General features: G+C 36.9%; 1 protein-coding gene and 1 pseudogene across 14 annotated transcripts; both read right to left on the bottom strand.

Moving 5' to 3' along the window:
* Window positions 1–540: 540 nt before the first annotated feature.
* On the bottom strand, window positions 541–6,149 carry LOC132172497 (putative disease resistance RPP13-like protein 1; annotated as a pseudogene). Its single transcript, XR_015911460.1, has 4 exons — window positions 3,046–6,149; window positions 1,884–2,904; window positions 1,486–1,519; window positions 541–762 (listed from the first exon to the last, which is right to left on the bottom strand). The product of XR_015911460.1 is annotated as a putative disease resistance RPP13-like protein 1 (transcript).
* A 2,709-nt stretch (window positions 6,150–8,858) lies between these two features.
* On the bottom strand, window positions 8,859–16,122 carry LOC132167318 (putative disease resistance RPP13-like protein 1). 13 transcript variants are annotated; one of them, XM_059578244.2, is made up of 9 exons: window positions 11,827–16,122; window positions 11,557–11,665; window positions 11,252–11,350; window positions 11,088–11,164; window positions 10,804–10,954; window positions 10,059–10,228; window positions 9,762–9,895; window positions 9,559–9,632; window positions 8,859–9,209 (listed from the first exon to the last, which is right to left on the bottom strand). In XM_059578244.2, exon 1 carries the CDS (start codon window positions 16,010–16,012, stop codon window positions 11,876–11,878), a length of 4,137 nt encoding a protein of 1,378 aa, XP_059434227.2. In that variant the 5' UTR covers window positions 16,013–16,122; the 3' UTR covers window positions 8,859–9,209; window positions 9,559–9,632; window positions 9,762–9,895; window positions 10,059–10,228; window positions 10,804–10,954; window positions 11,088–11,164; window positions 11,252–11,350; window positions 11,557–11,665; window positions 11,827–11,875. The 13 variants fall into 13 exon arrangements, with proteins under 13 accessions (XP_059434227.2, XP_059434225.2, XP_059434231.2 ...); XM_059578242.2 differs by having other exon boundaries at window positions 10,804–10,873; XM_059578248.2 differs by having other exon boundaries at window positions 10,059–10,124; window positions 10,804–10,873.
* Between the last annotated feature and the right edge of the window lie 1,750 nt (window positions 16,123–17,872).

Here is a 17,872-nt window from a genome sequence, read left to right as displayed (position 1 = left end):
ACAAAAAAACATTAATAACCCCCAAAACCAACGAAGCAAACCAAGATCACCTTATCAACAGCCAACAAACAACAAAGTTCCTCATTCCTAGTTGTATACCGAAATTTGCCTTTAGCATCAAGTGGGTTTTGATCGGACTATTCCTATTCAATAATAGAAAATGTCATGTTATTGAATAACAAAATGTCGTCAAAAACCCACCAAAAGGTTTCATTACATTTGTTAACACAGTTTTCGGTCACAGAGGGATTTAAGCTAAAACGCACTAGGCAGCTAAAGAGCTAGGATTAATGCAAATATAGACAAGGGTTCACACAGAGAAGAGGGAAGAGGGAAGAAGAAGAGTATTATCTGAATATGCTTCCTGTTCTTATTAAAAATGGATTTCCTTTTATACATATGCTCGACAGGGATGTACGCGAACGCTTCGTGGTGGCGTATTAAAAGTGGCAAAACCAAGTTACCCATTTTCTCCCTAACAACGTTAAGGATGTTAGAATATTCTCAATATAGAGAAACAACATTGTAAAGCCACTCACAAAAAAACAGTTTAACCAAAAAATGTTTACTGTATTCCGTTGTCCATTAATGCATCCTTTGCTTACCGAGAAAACAATACAAAGAGGAAAAGAACAAAAAAGGAGTAGAAAAACATAACAAAATTGGCACCCATTGTTTCAAAATAAAGTTGCACACCTCTAAGTATACAGGAAAACACAGATGGAGAAAGTTGTAACAATTTGCACCAGCCTTTTGAACCATCTGCAAGCATCAAAGATATAGGTGTTGTCACTGACAATTTATTATCAACAAGGATATGCCAGTTTTGGCTTTAAAGTTGAGTAATGTTAGAAGAAAGACTAGAGTCCGTGATTTTTAAAATTATTAATAAATCAAAATTCAATAATAATCATTTTAAATGCACCAATTGATTAAAAAAAGAGTTTTTTTTTTTGGTAGTTTCACAGTCCCACATAGGAAATGGCATTTTTCCTTTACAATCATCTCCACATTCACCAATCAAAATTTTCTGCTGATAAAATTGTGAGAAATTAATTATTTATTTATGTGTTTTTTGAATGGTTTGCTGACATTAATTACTTTGTTTCTCCATAACCGACCATTAATCTGAAGATACATCCTGTCTCACACTTGGTGTATTGGAATTGCTAGTTATTTTTTGTTACTAGAAATACGCAAAGCATCAAAGAATATGGAGAAACATTTATCAGAGAATTATCTGCAGGTCAAACTACTGTGTTAACCAGAATTAAAAATAAAGAATAATTATTTTCTTGATCAGTTGAAAGAGAATTTAATAATTTCTGCCTATTTGGATCCACAACTTCCTTAGCAATTATAAGAATTGAAAGAGTAATCAGAAACTGCAAACGAATGAACATTATCAATCCAATAACTGAATATGATAAATCATCCAGAGTATGGCTACTAACATTATCAAAGGATCAAAATTCAGTTACATACCTTTTCTCCAAAGGGTCCCAATGCTTCGCCAAATCTGTAATTAAATGCAATATGCCAATTAGTAACGGAAAACAAGTACCTTTCTTTGTTGTGAGTGCACATGTGGGTATTGGGTCTCACATTGAAAAAAATAAACAAAATGAGTAGTTAATATACATAAGTGAACATAAACACATTAGCTAAAACTTTTGTGTTGAAGTGGTGTACACACGTGTATGCTAATGTCCTCTTATTAAATTCTTTATGCGATTCTCCCCTAACATTCTTTCTCTGCATGGTCACAGGTCACTTGAGCACTTTAACAAACACCTTTGATTGTGTTATGCAAACTAACAATAGCAACATTCCACCAAAAAAAAAAAAAAAAGAGATGTATAGTGACATGGCAATATACTGACCTTTGAATACATTTCTTGATACTTGTCTTGCATCTAAATAAAATTGAGAGACACTGATTCTACTCTTCTAGGTCATAATATGAACCTCCCATCAATCTGAACGTAAGGGATGTAGGCTATCTGGAACGACTCTCGTCCATGATCTTTCTTGCAACGTTCTTTAAGCAGAGGACAACCGATGATATAAAGTTGCAGGAGTGAGGGAGGCAGGCCTTCCTCTGGAAAGGATGTGAGCTTTTCGCATCCACCAATACTCAATTTTTCAAGAGAGGTGAGGAATTGAAAGCCTTTGGAAGACAGGTATTTCAAATTCGGGAAGTGTTTAATGGAGAGGCTGGTTAGAGAGGCAGGTAGCATCATCTCTGGAAATGACACAAGATGTGAAGAGCCACCATCAATTTCAAGTTGTTTAAGAGAGGTAAGCCTGTGCAATCCCCACTCAAAAAAGGCTCACTAAACGACACCTTATTATGGATAAAAAGTGATGTTAGGTTGGTGGGAAAACCTACTTCTGGAAAGGATACAATGCCTGAACAGTCCTGTATTTGCAATAGTTGAAGAGAGGAGAGGTTGCGTATGCAGTTAGGTAGAGTCTGCAATTTCTCACACTTGGAAATTGTAAGTTCTCTCACGTTGGCAGGGAGCAACCCTCCATCCGAGAAGGAAACAAAAGTTGGACATCCATTAATAAAAATCTGATCTAGATTGCTGAGGCTATGTATGCCCTCGGGTAAGGATTTAAGGTTTTCACAACTCCTAATATCAATGACTTCAAGAGACGAGTTGTGATGGAAGCTCTTCTCTATCGACTCCAGCTTGTTACAATTGAAAATTTGGAGGTATTTAAGTGTTGCAGGTAATTCCCCACTTGATGTTAGCTATTTGAGGGATTGACAACAACCAATTTCCAAGTACTCAAGAGATGTGTTGCTCCCGCAATTGTTGATGACATCCCCATCCACCAAAATCAGCATATTACAATATTCTATCTTTAGCCGCTTTAGAGTTGGAGGTAGTTGCCCTATTGCAAAGTATGTTAGTGAAGTACACTCACAAATATGAATATCCTCAAGATACTTGTTCCTGTGCATCATTGCTTGGGGTAAAGATTCCAATACCTTGCAATTTCTTATCTCAATTGCTCTCAATTTGGATGGCAAACCCAGTTGTAGCTGCTCTTCTACTTCTTTTGCCGCCAAAGAAATTAGGTCGGTACAATGACGAATCTTCAGAACACCAAGACATGGCAGATGTTGTAGTAATCCCACCTCACTTGACCACAAGGGTGTCAGCTCCTTACACCATTCAATAGTTAAATCTTCCACGTTGGTTAATCCTTCCTTGGCAAACCCTTATATTTTACATGTGAATTCTGAAATTGTTGAAAGAGAAGAGAAGCATAGCAAGTTGAAGTCAATCTTACTTCTATGCACCATCCCTTTTGATCCCTCAATTTCTAGTTTGCAGAGTTCCGGAAAGCTTGAAATTGAGAGCACCAACTACCTACATCTCTTTATCTCAATATTTTCTAGTAAAGGAAGGTGGTTTGGTAACTTACCCACTAGCTTAGGACATCTTGTAATAGAAATCTTACGCAGTTTTGGGAATTCTTCACATGGAATCCAATTCTCCCATTCCTTCATATTCTTGAAATACAAAGTCTCCAAGGATTTAAAAGGTTGAGAGCAATATTCCCCACAAAACTCAAAACCAATATTTTCCACATTGGCCATGCCATCAATAAAAAGTTCTTTGAGTGATGGTAGTTGTCCGACTGGTGGCAATAATGTGCACTTCTCACAGCATTCAATCCTCAAGAGCATCATATTACAAAAAGAAGGGCCTCTTAACCAAGTTGGAAGGTCTGCACCACCATAGTGCCTGATAGTGAGCTCTTTCAAGCCCTTGTGAGGCTCTAGCATGTTAAGTACCTCTAACTCACTTGTTCTTTCTTGTGACTTATCCAAGTCACCACTCTATCCCAATGACAACCCATAGAGATTGCGTTTTTCAATTAACCTAGCGTCCCTTGCATCCTCACGATTAATCACATTTTGTAATCCTAAAATGCAAAGTGTCTCTCGAAGATGTAACAAAGGCCCTAGCTCTTTTACCCCAGAACAACTATCTTTTCCCACAACTAGGTTAGACAATGATTGGAGACAGGTTAATTTACCTATTTCTGGAGGCATTCCTTCCAATGCATTTGCTCCTAGAATGTTGAGATGTCGCAAGTTGACTAGGCTTCCAAACTTTGAAGGTAATTTCTTTAGAAAAAGGCAATTCTCCAATATCAATATCTGTAAATTGTAAAGAGTGGTTACTGATTCAGGCAAGCTTTTGATTGTAGTGTATGAAAGGTCGAGGAACTGTAGATGCTTGAGATCACCTATTGATTCTGGTAGTTCAAATATGCCGGTATCCACTTAAAGAGAACACCCTTAACTTTTGTAATTTTGGCAACAATTTCAGATGAACATTATGAACCAAGTAACAGTACCCTGGATCTTGAACCATAAGAGGTAGGAAGGTTCGTAAACATTTGAGTTCAAGAAAAGCTTCAAACCTTCCAGTGCCATCATATTTGCCACCCATATAAGACACATGCCGAGCCTTTTTAGGAATTTTCCTTCCATTACTACCCCCAATTCTATCTTCCATTCGAAAGCATATATCTCCTACAACACATTGAGCCAAATCATTGATGAGGTCATGCATAAGAAAAAGTGATTCGTCCTCCATTGATTGTTGGAAAAATGACCTTGATACCATAGCATGAAAGTACTTGCTACCCAAATCTTCCATTCGTTTTCCTTCTTCTTGTGGCTGAATTATACCTTATGCCATTCATAATAGAATTAACTACTTCTCCTTAAATACGTAATCCTTGGGAAATATTGAACAATACCCAAAGCACCTCTTTAAATGTGAAGGGAGATGGTGGTAGCTCAACATAAGAGCTGGAGCAATTTCACTTTTTATTTCTGCTATATCCCATATCTTGCTATTCAATACATCTTCCCACTCATCACGATCCACTTTATTGCGTAGGACGCCTCCGAGTACTTTCGCTGCCAAAGGGGAGCCTTTACACCTTCTAACTATCCCCTTAGCGATATCTTTGAGTTTTAGATGCCCACTAAAATCTCTTGCCCCCAATGCATGATGGGCCAATATAGACAAACAAACATCATTTGACAACTCTTTCAAAGAGTAAGCTGGAATGGTACCCGTCTTTAATGAAACTCCCTTATTGGGAGTTGTGATGAGAATCGTACTTCCTGGAGCCCCTGCTTCAAAAGGAGCACGTAAAATAGTTCAATCCTAATAGTTCTCATTCCAAAGATCATCCAGAACCGACTAAAAACTTTTTCCCTTTCAGTCTCTCCTTTAGTTTGACTTGCAACAAATTCAGATCATTGTCATCACCGCTCACAGAGATAGACTTCAGAACTGTTTTTGTCATCCTAACAGCATCAAAATCTTCAAAAACACAAACCCATGATTTGGGATCAAATAAACTTTGCACTTTTTCATCATTATACACAAGCTGGGCAAGAGTTGTCTTTCCTATCCCTCCCATACCAATTATAGGAATCACAGACACTTGAGCATCACAATGTTTTTCAGTCAGCAGCAGCATATCAATTACAGCCTTTTTATCTTTTTCCCTGCCATAAACATGGGCTTCATTCACTAAAGAAGTTGGGGCCAGTCTCTGTTTTGTGTCAGGAAACATCCCACGAACATTTGCCCCCAAATTCAGTTCAACTTTTTGTTGCACAAGATGTTTGAATTGAGCATCAATCTCCTGTATCTTTGACTCCATCCTATATTTGATCATAAAAGGTGTCGGAGTACAAGAAATGAGCTTCTGTACTTTAGTTGTGGCGGCCTCATTTCCTCCGGTCAATCTCCGGCGCAAAGCTTCTGTGGCGAACTCATCGAGTATATCTTCCACATCGTAAGCCAAGTCTCTGAGATCATCCAGCCAATCTTTCACTGCCCTGTCAGCATTCTGCTTCTCATCTGCGTCATCAAGGACCGCCTCAATTCTTTTCAATGTTTTGCTCCGCATGTCCATCTTCTTTCCAAGTCTCTCTCGCCGAGCAAAGTTGAGCAACTCCAGCGACGCCAGTCGGTCAAACAGCACGTGCAGGAACGCCGAAAGGAAGAGCTCTCCCACTACCATGGTCGGCAGAAAGAAATGAATCGGCCAAACAAAAGCAGAAATCAACCAAGAAAATTCTAACAATCTCAAATATATTTTCTAGTAAATCTGGGTTTAAGCAATCTCTGATACACAAGAGTCGAGTCTTTTATTGGAGTAGTTGCTGACGCAGGATAGAGACATGTTCTATCCGTGGTCGTTAAGGCTTTTAAGTCAAAAAGTTATTTACTTTGTTGTGTGAGCCAATTGAGTTCATAATTGCATGTTTCGTATTTTCAATTCACTATTAAATCTTTTTTTTTTAAAAAAAAAAAAAAAAAAAAAAAAAGTTGATTTATGGATGAATTGATTGTGCCCGTCAACGTAATAAATTTGTGATGGGATAATGATGTGGTATATATATATTTCAACCGGAGTGCGGAAACTTTGTGATATTAAAGTTATGCTAGAAGTTTTTTTTTTTTTTTTTTTTTTTGACATGTCTGCACAAGAAGGAGGAGGAAGATTCGAACTAGTGACTCCCACTTCATTAAGTGTGGTCCAAGCTGATTGAACTACCTCTTGGAGACGTTATGCTAGAAGTTTGTGTTCTGTTTTGTCACTCTAAAAATATTGTGGATTCTAAAATCATTAATAAGCTTATGATTGATCATTATTAAATTTTGATTAAATTATAATTTTAAAAGTCACCTTATTCATGGAGTGACACAAGAAGAATTTTTAGAATTACTCAATTTAATTAAGGAGTAATGCTAAATGTTATTTTTATGTCTCTCTTGTGTCCCTTGAAAAATAATGTGACTTTTAAAATTACCATTTGATCAAAATTTAATTGTAATTTTAAAAAGCATATCATTTTTTTTGACATGTCCGCACAAGTGGGGGATGAGGATTTGAACTAGTAACCTTCGTTTCATTAAGCGTGGTCCCAGCCGATTGAGTTATCTCTTGGAGACAAAAGCATATCAATTTTAAAGAATACATGAAAAACATATAGCATTAATCTTAATTAAAGATATAGTGGGTGCAGTTAGGCCTTTGATCTTAATTTGATTTCCTATGAAACTAACTGCATAATATTTTTGAATAGGGCACCCAAACTTGGTGGCAAAAAAAAGTCAAGCATACGACCATGGAGTAATACTAGAAGTCACTCTTGTGTTCTTCTAAGAATAATGTGGCTCTTAAAATCATAATTGCGCTTGTGATTGATCGCTATTAGATTTTTATCAAATAGTAATTTTAAAATCTACCTCGTTTTTGAGAGACATTAAAGTGACACAAGACCAGAAGAGTGACTTATAAATTACTCTATAACCCTACCGCGTAAAATATTAAGGGTAAAAGTGGCTTGCCCCAATTATACGTTAAGTGAAACTACTCTCCCTCTCTCTCTCTCTCTCTCTATATATATATATATATATATATATATATATATAAAAGGAAGAAAGTGAATTCATCATTGAAGAGGTCTTTTAAGGGAATTCATCATGTCAAACCATTTTTAAACCCAAAAGGCTTCAGAAATCATAAACAAGACGAAGTTATCCTCACTGGCGCCTATGTGAGGTTTACCGAATCAAATTGTGTCCCTACTTTATTTTTGTTTACCCATGATGCTTTGGTTAAATTAACTCTAAAACATCATTTAACATGTTAATGCAAGATTATAATATATTTTTGTTGTGGGATAATAATTAAACATTTTAAACACTACTGAAACTCTTAGCAAAGGAACATGCCAAGATCAAATTAAATCCGACACATAATTTTGCTTCCTGTGAATCAAACTCCTAACTCCGCCGTTACTTTTGGCCTACGGAATCACAAGATCAAAGAGACTCTTTAATTTTACATAACCTTGTATATACATCAAGAGCTTCATCGAAATTACTGTTCGATCTATTGTATCAAAAGCTCATTAAAATATGAGAAATGCTAGGGGCCGGGTACTAAATTTTTTACCAAGAGATGGATAACCAAAATGGTGTAGAGCTTATTAATTGGAGATGATCAAAACAATTACTAAAGAAAAATGTTACGAGTACTAATAAATAAGCTTCACATCATTATAGTACTTATTTTTTAGTAAAAGATTTGGTAACTATAGCATTTCTCCTAAAATATTGGATACCAATTAAATTAGTGTCTCTTGGAGTATTGGTGAGCTTCAATTAAATTCTCCAATTATGACATACAGAATAGTCCGTGATTATCAAAAGATGCATGCATAATGACGAATATCCTAAGCTTTTTTATTTTCTAACAATCCCATACTCATACATTATCTATTTGGTCTCATCCATTTAACCATCTCCAAAAGTATTTGCAAGCAAATAAAAAAGTAGTTCTTTTGATTTGAACAATATAATTCAAAGATTTCATGGCATTTCTTCTTTGAAGTAAAGATGAGTAAGCCCTTTGTTTATTATATAGAGAAACATTGTAAAACTAGCTCACAAAAAGACATTTCACCAGAAAAATTGTTCATTAATATGCATCTTTTGGTTCTCTCTTAAAAAGAGAGTAAACAATACCATTAGCAAGAGAAAAACAAACTGCACTTCCACATAGGTATTTCAGGTAGCACTTAGAGCGTTGTAACAATTTGCACCAGCCTGTTGAAGTTTGAACCATCTGCAAGCATCAAAGACGGGAGAAATATTCTTTGTTCTTAACGAGAATCAACAACAAAGAATAATTATTTTCTCAATCAATTAAAGAATAATTTAAAATTTTCTATATCCATTTGGATGCACAAATTTCTTAGAAATTATAAAAATTGGATGAGTAGTGAGACATACCACTTTATATTAAATAATCATGATCAGTTCATTCATGGGATACTGCATTTGTTCGTTCCCAGTCTTCAAACTCTTCATATTGTTCATAGAGAGATCTCTTATCAACGGTAGACCAAAATGCATTTTACATCATATCTAAAGGATTCCTTAGTTCAGGCCAAAGAAGCAATGTCACTCGATCATTATCAAATTGACCGCAATCTTTCTGTCTGTGAGGATCGCACCAGAATGGCTTCTACTTCTCTAATAGGCAATGAACTAGATTATAATCATTCTCAATGAGTCCATAAGAAGTGATCCCATTTTTTTCATTGTGTCCGAACAGAGACCAAGTGTCCTCAGTGACCAATCCTGCAGAACAACTCAAAGTTGAAAAACAATTTGCATAAGTATATATATATATAATTTTGCGTATGAGCAATAACCAGCAAAGTTGAAAAAGGTCATAACTAGTTTTAGGAAAGACCAAGGGAAAAACAAACAACACTTCACATGGGTATTTCATTAGGAGGAGAAATATTCATTAGGGATTTACCTATAGAGCAAAACTTTGTACTCAAACTACAGTCTTAACGTGATTCAACAATAAAGAATCATTATTTTCTCTATCAGTTAAAATAGAATTTAATAATTTCTGTATCTATTTGGATGCAAAACTTTCTTAGCAATTATCAAAAATTGATTGAGCAGTAAGACATACCTCTTCATATTCATAATCCAGATCAGTTTGTTCATGGAGATACAACCTTAAGATAATCCCATCTACTTCTTCTCCTAGAAAATTAAATGAATGAACATGACCAATCCAATTACTGAATATGATAAATGGTCCATAATATGGAATTGTCTGCAGTCACAATATGAATTCCGACCTTATCAAAGGATCAATGTCTAGTTACGCACCTGTTTTTTGAGGGTCCTAGTGATTAGTCAAATCCATATGACCAGCAATATGCCAAATAGTAATGAATCACTAAATACTCGAAGGCCTCCTCTCGCTACGTGGTCGCTTGGACATTTTAACAAACACCTATCATCTTGCCGTGGAAACCAAACAAGAATAGAAACGTTCAGTGAACCCAACGCCAACATTTAGACCAAAAAAAAAACAGAGAATCAAGTGTTGCTGGGAAGAAGAAAGGCAATCTGTGATTCTCCCGTTAGGAGATGCAAAAAGAAATGATGCAACAATAAACTGACCTTTGAATTTATTTCTTGAAACTTTACTTGCATCAAACAAAACTCAGATTCATGGATTCTCCTATTCTGGTTCATAAATTGATCTCCCGTCAATTTTAACGCAAGGGATAGCTAAAGACACACACCCTTACAATTCGACACAGGACCAGAAAACCAACACATTGGTTGATCTGCAGAAACCATCAAAACAGCGCAAATTGCAGGCCATAGCAATAGGGGGAACAAAAACAACAAAAATATATTAATAACCCCAAAAACCAACCAAACTGCCTTTAGATTACCGCAAACAAATAAACCAATGTATTACCTTTCCACACAAAAAAGGGTAGAGAGCAACAAAAATAGTAGAGAACATTAAAAATCTACCATAAAGGCCTACATAGTTATACTACAAAGTGGGTGTTATGCCTGACTCTTCAGGGCAAATGTGTTTGGCTTGCATTCTGTTATGGACAGTCAGGATATCTCTACGCATCAAGTGGGTTTTGATCGGACTATTCATATTCAATAATAGAAAATGTCATGTTATTGAATAACAAAATGAAAGCCCAACTCGGCAAAAACCCAGCAAAAGGTCTCATTACATTAACGAAGTTAGAATATTCAACATTGTAAAGCCACTCACAAAAAAAATTCAACCAAAAAATGCATCCTTTGCTCACTGAGAAAACAACACAAAGAGGAAAAGAACAAAAAAGGAGTAGAAAAACAAAACAAAATTGGCAACCATTGTTTCAAAACACACCTCTAAATATACAGGAAATAATACACAGATGGAGAAAGTTGTAACAATTTGCACCAGCCTTTTGAACCATCTGCAAGCATCAAAGATGAAGAAATATTCATTCGAGACGTACCAGTACCTATAGAGCAAAACTTCATACTCGAACTACCGTCTTGACGAGAATCAACAATAAAGAATAATTATTTTTCTATGTCAATTAAAATAGAATTTAATAATTTATATATCTATTTGGATGCAAAACTTTCTTAGAAATTATAAAAAATTGAATGAGCAGTGAGACATACCTCTTTATATTCATAATCCGGATCCATTTGTTGATCATGGGGATACAACGTTAAGATAATCCCTTCTACTTCTTCTCCTAGAAAATTAAATGAATGAACATGATCAATCCAGTTACTGAATATGAATGCCAACCTTATCAAAGGATCAATATCTAATTACTGACCTATTTTTGGAGGGTCAAATAGTAATGAAAAACTCATATTCGAAGGCCTCCTCTCTCAACGTGGTCGCTTGGGCATTTTAACAAGCACCTATCATCTTGCTGTGGAAGCCAAACAAGAATACAAACGTTTAGTGAACAGGAATACAACGTTAAGATAATCCCATCTACTTCTTCTCCTAGAAAATTAAATGAATGAACATGAGCAATCCAATTACTGAATATCATAAATGGTCCATAATATGGAATTGTTTGTGGTCACAATATGAATTCCGAGCTTATCAAAGGATCAATATCTAGTTACGTACCTGTTTTTGGAGGGTCCCAATGATTGGTCAAATAGTAATGAAAAACTCAATATTCGAAGACCTCCTCTCTCCACGTGGTCGCTTGGGCATTTTAACAAACACCTATCATCTTGATGTGGAAACCAAACAAGAATAGAAACGTTTAGCGAACCCAACGCCAACATTTAGTCCAAAAAAAACAGGGAATCAAGTGTTGTTGGGAAGAAGAGAGGCAGTCTGTGATTCTCCCATTAGGAGATGCAAAAAGAAATGATGTAACAATAAACTGACCTTTGGATTTATTTCTTGAAACTTTACTTGAATCAAACAAAACTCAGATTCATGGATTCTCCAATTCTGGTTCATAAATTGATCTCCCGTCAATTTTAACGCAAGGGATGTGGGCTATCTTGAACCACTCTGGTCCTCGATCTTTCTTGCAACGTTTTCCTAGCAGAGGACATCTCTGGATATAAAGCCACAGGAGTGAGGGAGAGAAGCCATCCTCTGGGAAGGACGTGAGCTTTTCACAATCCGAGGTTTCCAAAAATTGAAGAGAGGCAAGGTTTTGAAAGCCTTTGGAAGATAAGCATTTCAAATTCGGGAAGTCGTTGATTTTGAGGTGGGTTAGAGAGGCAGGTAGCATCATCTCTGGGAAGGACGCCAGATGCGAAGAGTGACCGGAAATGCAAAGTTCTTCAAGAGAGGTAAGCTTGTACAATCCCCACTCAAAAAAGGCCTCATTAAACGACGCCATATCATCGATAGAAAGTGATGTTAGGTTGGAGGGAAAACCTACTTCCGAAAGGGATACATTAATGCTTGGACAGTTTTTTATCCTCAATTCTTGAAGAGAGGTGAGGTTTTGTATGCAGTTGGGCAAGACCTGCATTTTCTCACATTCGAGAATCAAAAGTGATCTCAGGTTGGCAGGGAGCAACCCGTTGTCTGGGAAGGAAACAAGAGTTTGACATTCGGAAATAAAAATCCTATCCAGATGGCTGAGGTTGTGTATGCCCATGGGTAAGGATTTAAGATTCTCACAAGATGAGATATAAATACTTTTAAGAGACGAGTTGTGATGGAAGCTCTTCGCTATCGACTCCAGATTCTTACAATCCCAAATTGAGAGGAATTTAAGTGTTGTAGGTAATTCTCTGCTTGGTGTTAACGATTTGAGCGATGGACAATTACTAATTGTCAACTCCTCAAGAAGAGATGTGCTGCTGCCACAATTGTTGACATCATCCCCATCCAACGAAATCAGCATATTACAACCCTGTATATGTAGCCGCTTTAGCATTGGAGGTAGTTGGTCTACTGCAAAGTACGTAAGGGAAGGACAGTTACTGATACAAATATACTCAACACACGTGTTGTTGTGCATCATTGCCTTGGGTAAAGATTCTAGGACCTTGCAATTTCTTATCTCGATTTCTTTGAGTTTGGATGGCCAACCCAAATGTAGATGCTCTTCCACTTCTTTTGCCACCAAAGAAACAAGTTTGGAACAATTAGAAATATTCAAAACACGAAGACATGGGAGATGTTGTAGTAATCCCACATCATTTGACCACAAAGGAGTAAGCTCCTCAGAAGTTTCAATTCTCAAATCTTCCACGTTTGTCAGCCCTTCCATGATAAACCCTTCTATTTGACATGTGAATTCTGAAATTGTTGAAAGAGACGAGAAGAATAGTGAACCGAAGTCAACCTTGCCTCTATGCACCACCCCTTCCGATCCCTCAATTTTTAGTTTGCATAGCTCTGGAAAGCATGAAATTGAAACCACCAATTGCCTACATTCACTTATCACAATGTTTTGTAATAAAGGAAGGTGGTTTGGTAACTTACCGACAAGCTTGGGACACCTTATAAAAGAAAGCTTAAGCAGTTTTGGAAATTCTTCAAAAGGAATCCAGTTCTCCCATTCTTGCATATTCTCGAAACGCAAAATCTCCAAGGATTTGAAAGGTTGTGAGCAACCTTCCTTGCAAAACTCACTTCCAATATTTTTCACACTGGCCATGCCTTTGATGAAAAGTTCTTTAAGTGATGGTAATTGGCCCACTGCTGGCAAGGTTGTGCACTTTGCACAACTTTCAATCTTCAAAACTATCATATTACAAAATGAGGGAACTCTTAACCAAGTTGGAAATTCTGTACCACCATAGTGTCTGACATTGAGCTCTTTCAAACCCTTGTGAGGTTGTAGCATGTTAAGTACCTCTAATTCACTTATTCTATCTTGTGACTCATCTATGTTGCCACTCCATTCCAATGACAACCCATGGAGATTGTGCTTTCCAATTAACCCAGCGTCCCTCGCCTCCTCAAGATTAATCACATTTTCCAATCTTGAAATGCAAAGCGTCTCTCGAAGATGCAACAAAGGCCCTAACTCCTTTACCCTAGAACAATTACCTTTTCCCACAACTAGATTAGACAATGATTGGAGACAAGTTAATTTACCCATTTGCGGAGGCATTGCATCCAATGCACGTGCTCCTTGAATGTTGAGATGTCGCAAATTGACTAGGTTAGCAAACGTTGAAGGCAATTTCTTTAGATTAGAACAATCCTCCAAAATCATTGTCTGTAAATTATAGAGAGTGGCTACTGAATCAGGCAAGCTTTTGATTTTAGTGCGAGAAAGATCAAAGGACCGTAGATGCTTGAGATCACCAATTGACTCTGGTAACTCAAATATGTTGTATCCCCTCAAAGAGAGGACCCTTAAGCGCCGCAATTTTGGCAATAATTCAAGAGGAACATTACTAGTCAAGTAACAATTGCCTGGATATGGAAGAGGTAGGAAGGTTCGTAAACATGTGAGATCATTAAAAATCTCAAACTTTTGAATGCCATCAAATAGACCACTTAGGTAAGACGAATGTCGAGCCTTTGTAGAAGGTTTCCTTCCATTATTACCCCCAATTCTATCCTCCATTTTAAAGCATATATCTCCTGCAACCCATTGAGCCAAATCATTGATGAGGTCATGCATAAGAAACCTTGATTCATCCTTGAATGATTGTTGGAAAAATGACCTTGACAGCAGATTGTGAAAATACTCGCTACCCAAATCTTCCATTTGCTTTCTCTCATCTCGTGGTTGAAGTAAACCTTCTGCCATCCATAGTATAACCAACTGTTTCTCCCCAAATTCAAAGTCCTTGGGAAGTACAGAGCAATACATAAAGCACCTCTTTAAATGTGAAGGGAGATTATGATAGCTCAACATAAGAGCCGGTGCAATTTCACTTCCCACTTCTGGCAAATCCCATATCTTGCTCTTCAATACATCTTCCCATTCATCAGGTTCCATTTTATTGCGTAAGACACCTCCAAGTACTTTCGCTGCCAAAGGGGAGCCCTTACACCTTCCAACTATTTCCTCACCAATATCTTTTAGGTTTAGATGTGCACTGAAGTCTTTTGCTCCCAATGCATGATGGGCCAATATAGACAAGCAAACATCATTTGACAACTCTTTGAGAGAGTAAGCAGCTGGAATGGTACCCATCTTTGATGAAACTCCCACATTGCGAGTTGTGATGACAATTGCACTTCCCGATGCCCCTTCTTCGAAAGGAGCACGTAAGATACTCCAGTCATGGTAGTTTTCATTCCAAAGATCATCTAGAACAACTAAAAACTTCTTCCCCTTCAGATTCTCCTTTAGTTTGTTTTGCAACCAATTTAGATCCTTACCCTCACAGTTTTCAGAGGTAAGAGATTCTAAAATTGTTTTTGTCACCCTAACAGCATCAAAATCTTCAGAAACACAAGCCCATGCCTTCATATCAAAAAAGCTCTGCACTTTTTCATCATTGTACACAAGCTGGGCAAGAGTTGTCTTTCCTATGCCCCCCATCCCAATTATAGGAATAACAGAGAGTTGAGCATCCCTACATTTTTCACCCACCAGAAATTCAAGTATAGCCTCTTTATCTTTTTCCCTCCCATAAACATTAGCTTTGGTCACTACAGAGGTTGGCGTCAGTGTCTCTCTTGTTCTGCGTGACCTTCTATCAACATTTTCACACAATTTCAGATCATCTTTTTGCTTCACCATCTCGTTGAATCGATCAGTGATCTCCTCTATCTGTGACCCCAGCCTATTGTTGATCGTAAAACCAGTACAACAAGCAGGAATGAAGTTCCGTACCTTACTTGTGCTCCCCTGATTTGCTCCTGTCAGTTTCTGTTGCAAAGCTTTTGTGGCGAACTCGTCGAGGATGTCATCCACATCGTAAGCCAAGTCTCTGAGATCATCCAGCCACTTCTTCACTGCCACACCATTATCTTGCTTCTCTTCCGCATCAGCAAGCACTGCCTCAATTCTATGCAGCATTCTGCTCCACTTTTCCAGCTTTTTCTCAAGTCCCTCCCGGCGAGCAAAGTTGAGCAACTCCCGAGACGAGAGACGGTCAAAGAGGACTCCAAGGAACGCAGAAAGGAGGGCTTCCGCCATTGTTTTCTTCAGGAATCAAGAAAAACGATGCAAGAGTTGAGGGTAGCCAAGCACTGAAAGCAGAAAGTAATTGGTGTCTCCTGTGGGAAAGCTTGATGAGTAGTCTCAAAACTTGTCACTCCAATAATTTCTAATTGCTGGCTTCTCTCCCATGTGCATGCTTTTCTGTCTCTAGTTATTTTTATTTCCAACTACTGCAGTGATGGAGGTGAAGGAATAAAATAATAAAATAAAGGAACGTGGCCAATTGTGAGGGGACAGACTATCTTTCTTCGAAAGTGGGTGGGGATTTATTGTTGAATGTTATCTCTCTTTTTCTAAAGCAACGTCCACGATGAAATTACCTACTCCTTTCCTTTTTGTTTGATTTCCCTTTGATGCAAAAGAGGCACATGGGTGCCTCTTTGAATAATGAATAAACATTGCTTGTGAAGTTGCACGATGCATTTTTTATTTTTTTATTATTATTTTTTTAATATTACATTTTTCCCATGACTACCCGCGTTGTCAATTTCACTCCATAAACTGCAATTTTACTGTCCAACCCATCAAACTACCATTTTCTTCTCAAAACTTTTCACCCCAATAATTTCTAATTGCTGGCTTCTCTCCCATGTTCATGCCTTCTGTCTCTAATTATTTTTATTTCCAAGTGGACACAACTACTGCGGTGATGGAGAAAAAAAAAAAACAGAACGTGGCCAATTGTGAGGGGTCAGACCATTTTTTCTTCAACTTTCGCTAAATTAGAGTTATGTATATATATAGCATGTCATCACAAGAAAGGGGAAGGGATTATCTCTCTTTTTAAAGTTTAAAAAAGATTTAGAATATAAAAATGTTATATACAAGATAAGGCTCATTCACTAAAGCTGATGTGATTTGATCCCGAGTTAAAAAAATCTATTTTCTTCTACCAACTGCTAAAAAAAAACCACGTCACATTAACTTTAGTAGATGAAATAAGAATACTTGCGAGATTGACTTGCGTACATCTTGTAAATGTGTAAGAATAAATAGGTACCGTATGATTGTTGAGGATTGTAAGACTAAGGTTGAAACAAAATTAAAACTTGGCCATCATGCTTTTCGCTCAACCAAAATTAAGTATCTTTGATCTCCACCAAACTTTCCTCCATCATAGAAATGCCCACTTTCCTGTTTAGTTGGATTTGTTTTTATTTTTTATTTTTTATTAAAGACACTAAAAGCTTGTTTTGAATTGCTTTTATTCAAAGAGGAATCCGAGGAGCCTTTCAAAAATGGGCTGTTTGTTTGTAGGGCCCTTGCTGGCTTATCCCCCATGTGCATCCTAAAGTTGTTCATACTTCTCCCATAGGATATCTCTTTAGTCAAAAAAGCTAGAAACTAGAGAGTTGAGTAAAGAATTAAAGGTTTGTATAGTAAAAGTTCTTGTGATGTACCTTATTAAATAACTTTAATCGGTGGTCGAGCTTTTCGGCTTTCGTGTAAAAAAATATAGGGTTACATTATTTATTTGATGCATTCTCTTTTAATTTGTGTTTACTTAAACTAATTGGGTCGTTTTGGAGCTTATTGTTGGGTTATCGAACCCTTTGTTTTTTGTTGTTGTTTTATCTATAATAATAAATAATAATAAAAAAGAGCTTATCATAGTGTCATGTTTGGCAAACACTTCTCCATGCTCCCAAAAAAGTCCAACTTATTGAATAAATGTTCTCTCCCTTTTTTTAAAGCAATGTCCATGATGAAATTGCCTATTCCTTTCCTTTTTGTTTGATTCCCCTTTGGACAGAAAGTTCTGTCCTTTCCGTTTTTCTTATCTTTAGGTGGTTGGCCACTATAGAATTCTGAGAATTATGTTCTCTCTTTTTCTTT

Source organism: Corylus avellana, chromosome 2 (assembly GCF_965113065.1).
Source record: "Corylus avellana chromosome 2, dhCorAvel1.hap1.2, whole genome shotgun sequence".
NCBI lineage: Eukaryota > Viridiplantae > Streptophyta > Magnoliopsida > Fagales > Betulaceae > Corylus > Corylus avellana.
The sequence above is the reverse complement of the archived record's forward strand: the minus strand, read 5'-3'. Positions and strand labels throughout refer to the sequence as shown.

Excerpts from the sequence above, each read along its gene's own strand:
- LOC132167318 (XM_059578243.2), bottom strand. The coding sequence starts at position 16,012 with ATGGCGGAAGCCCTCCTTTCTGCGTTCCTTGGAGTCCTCTTTGACCGT.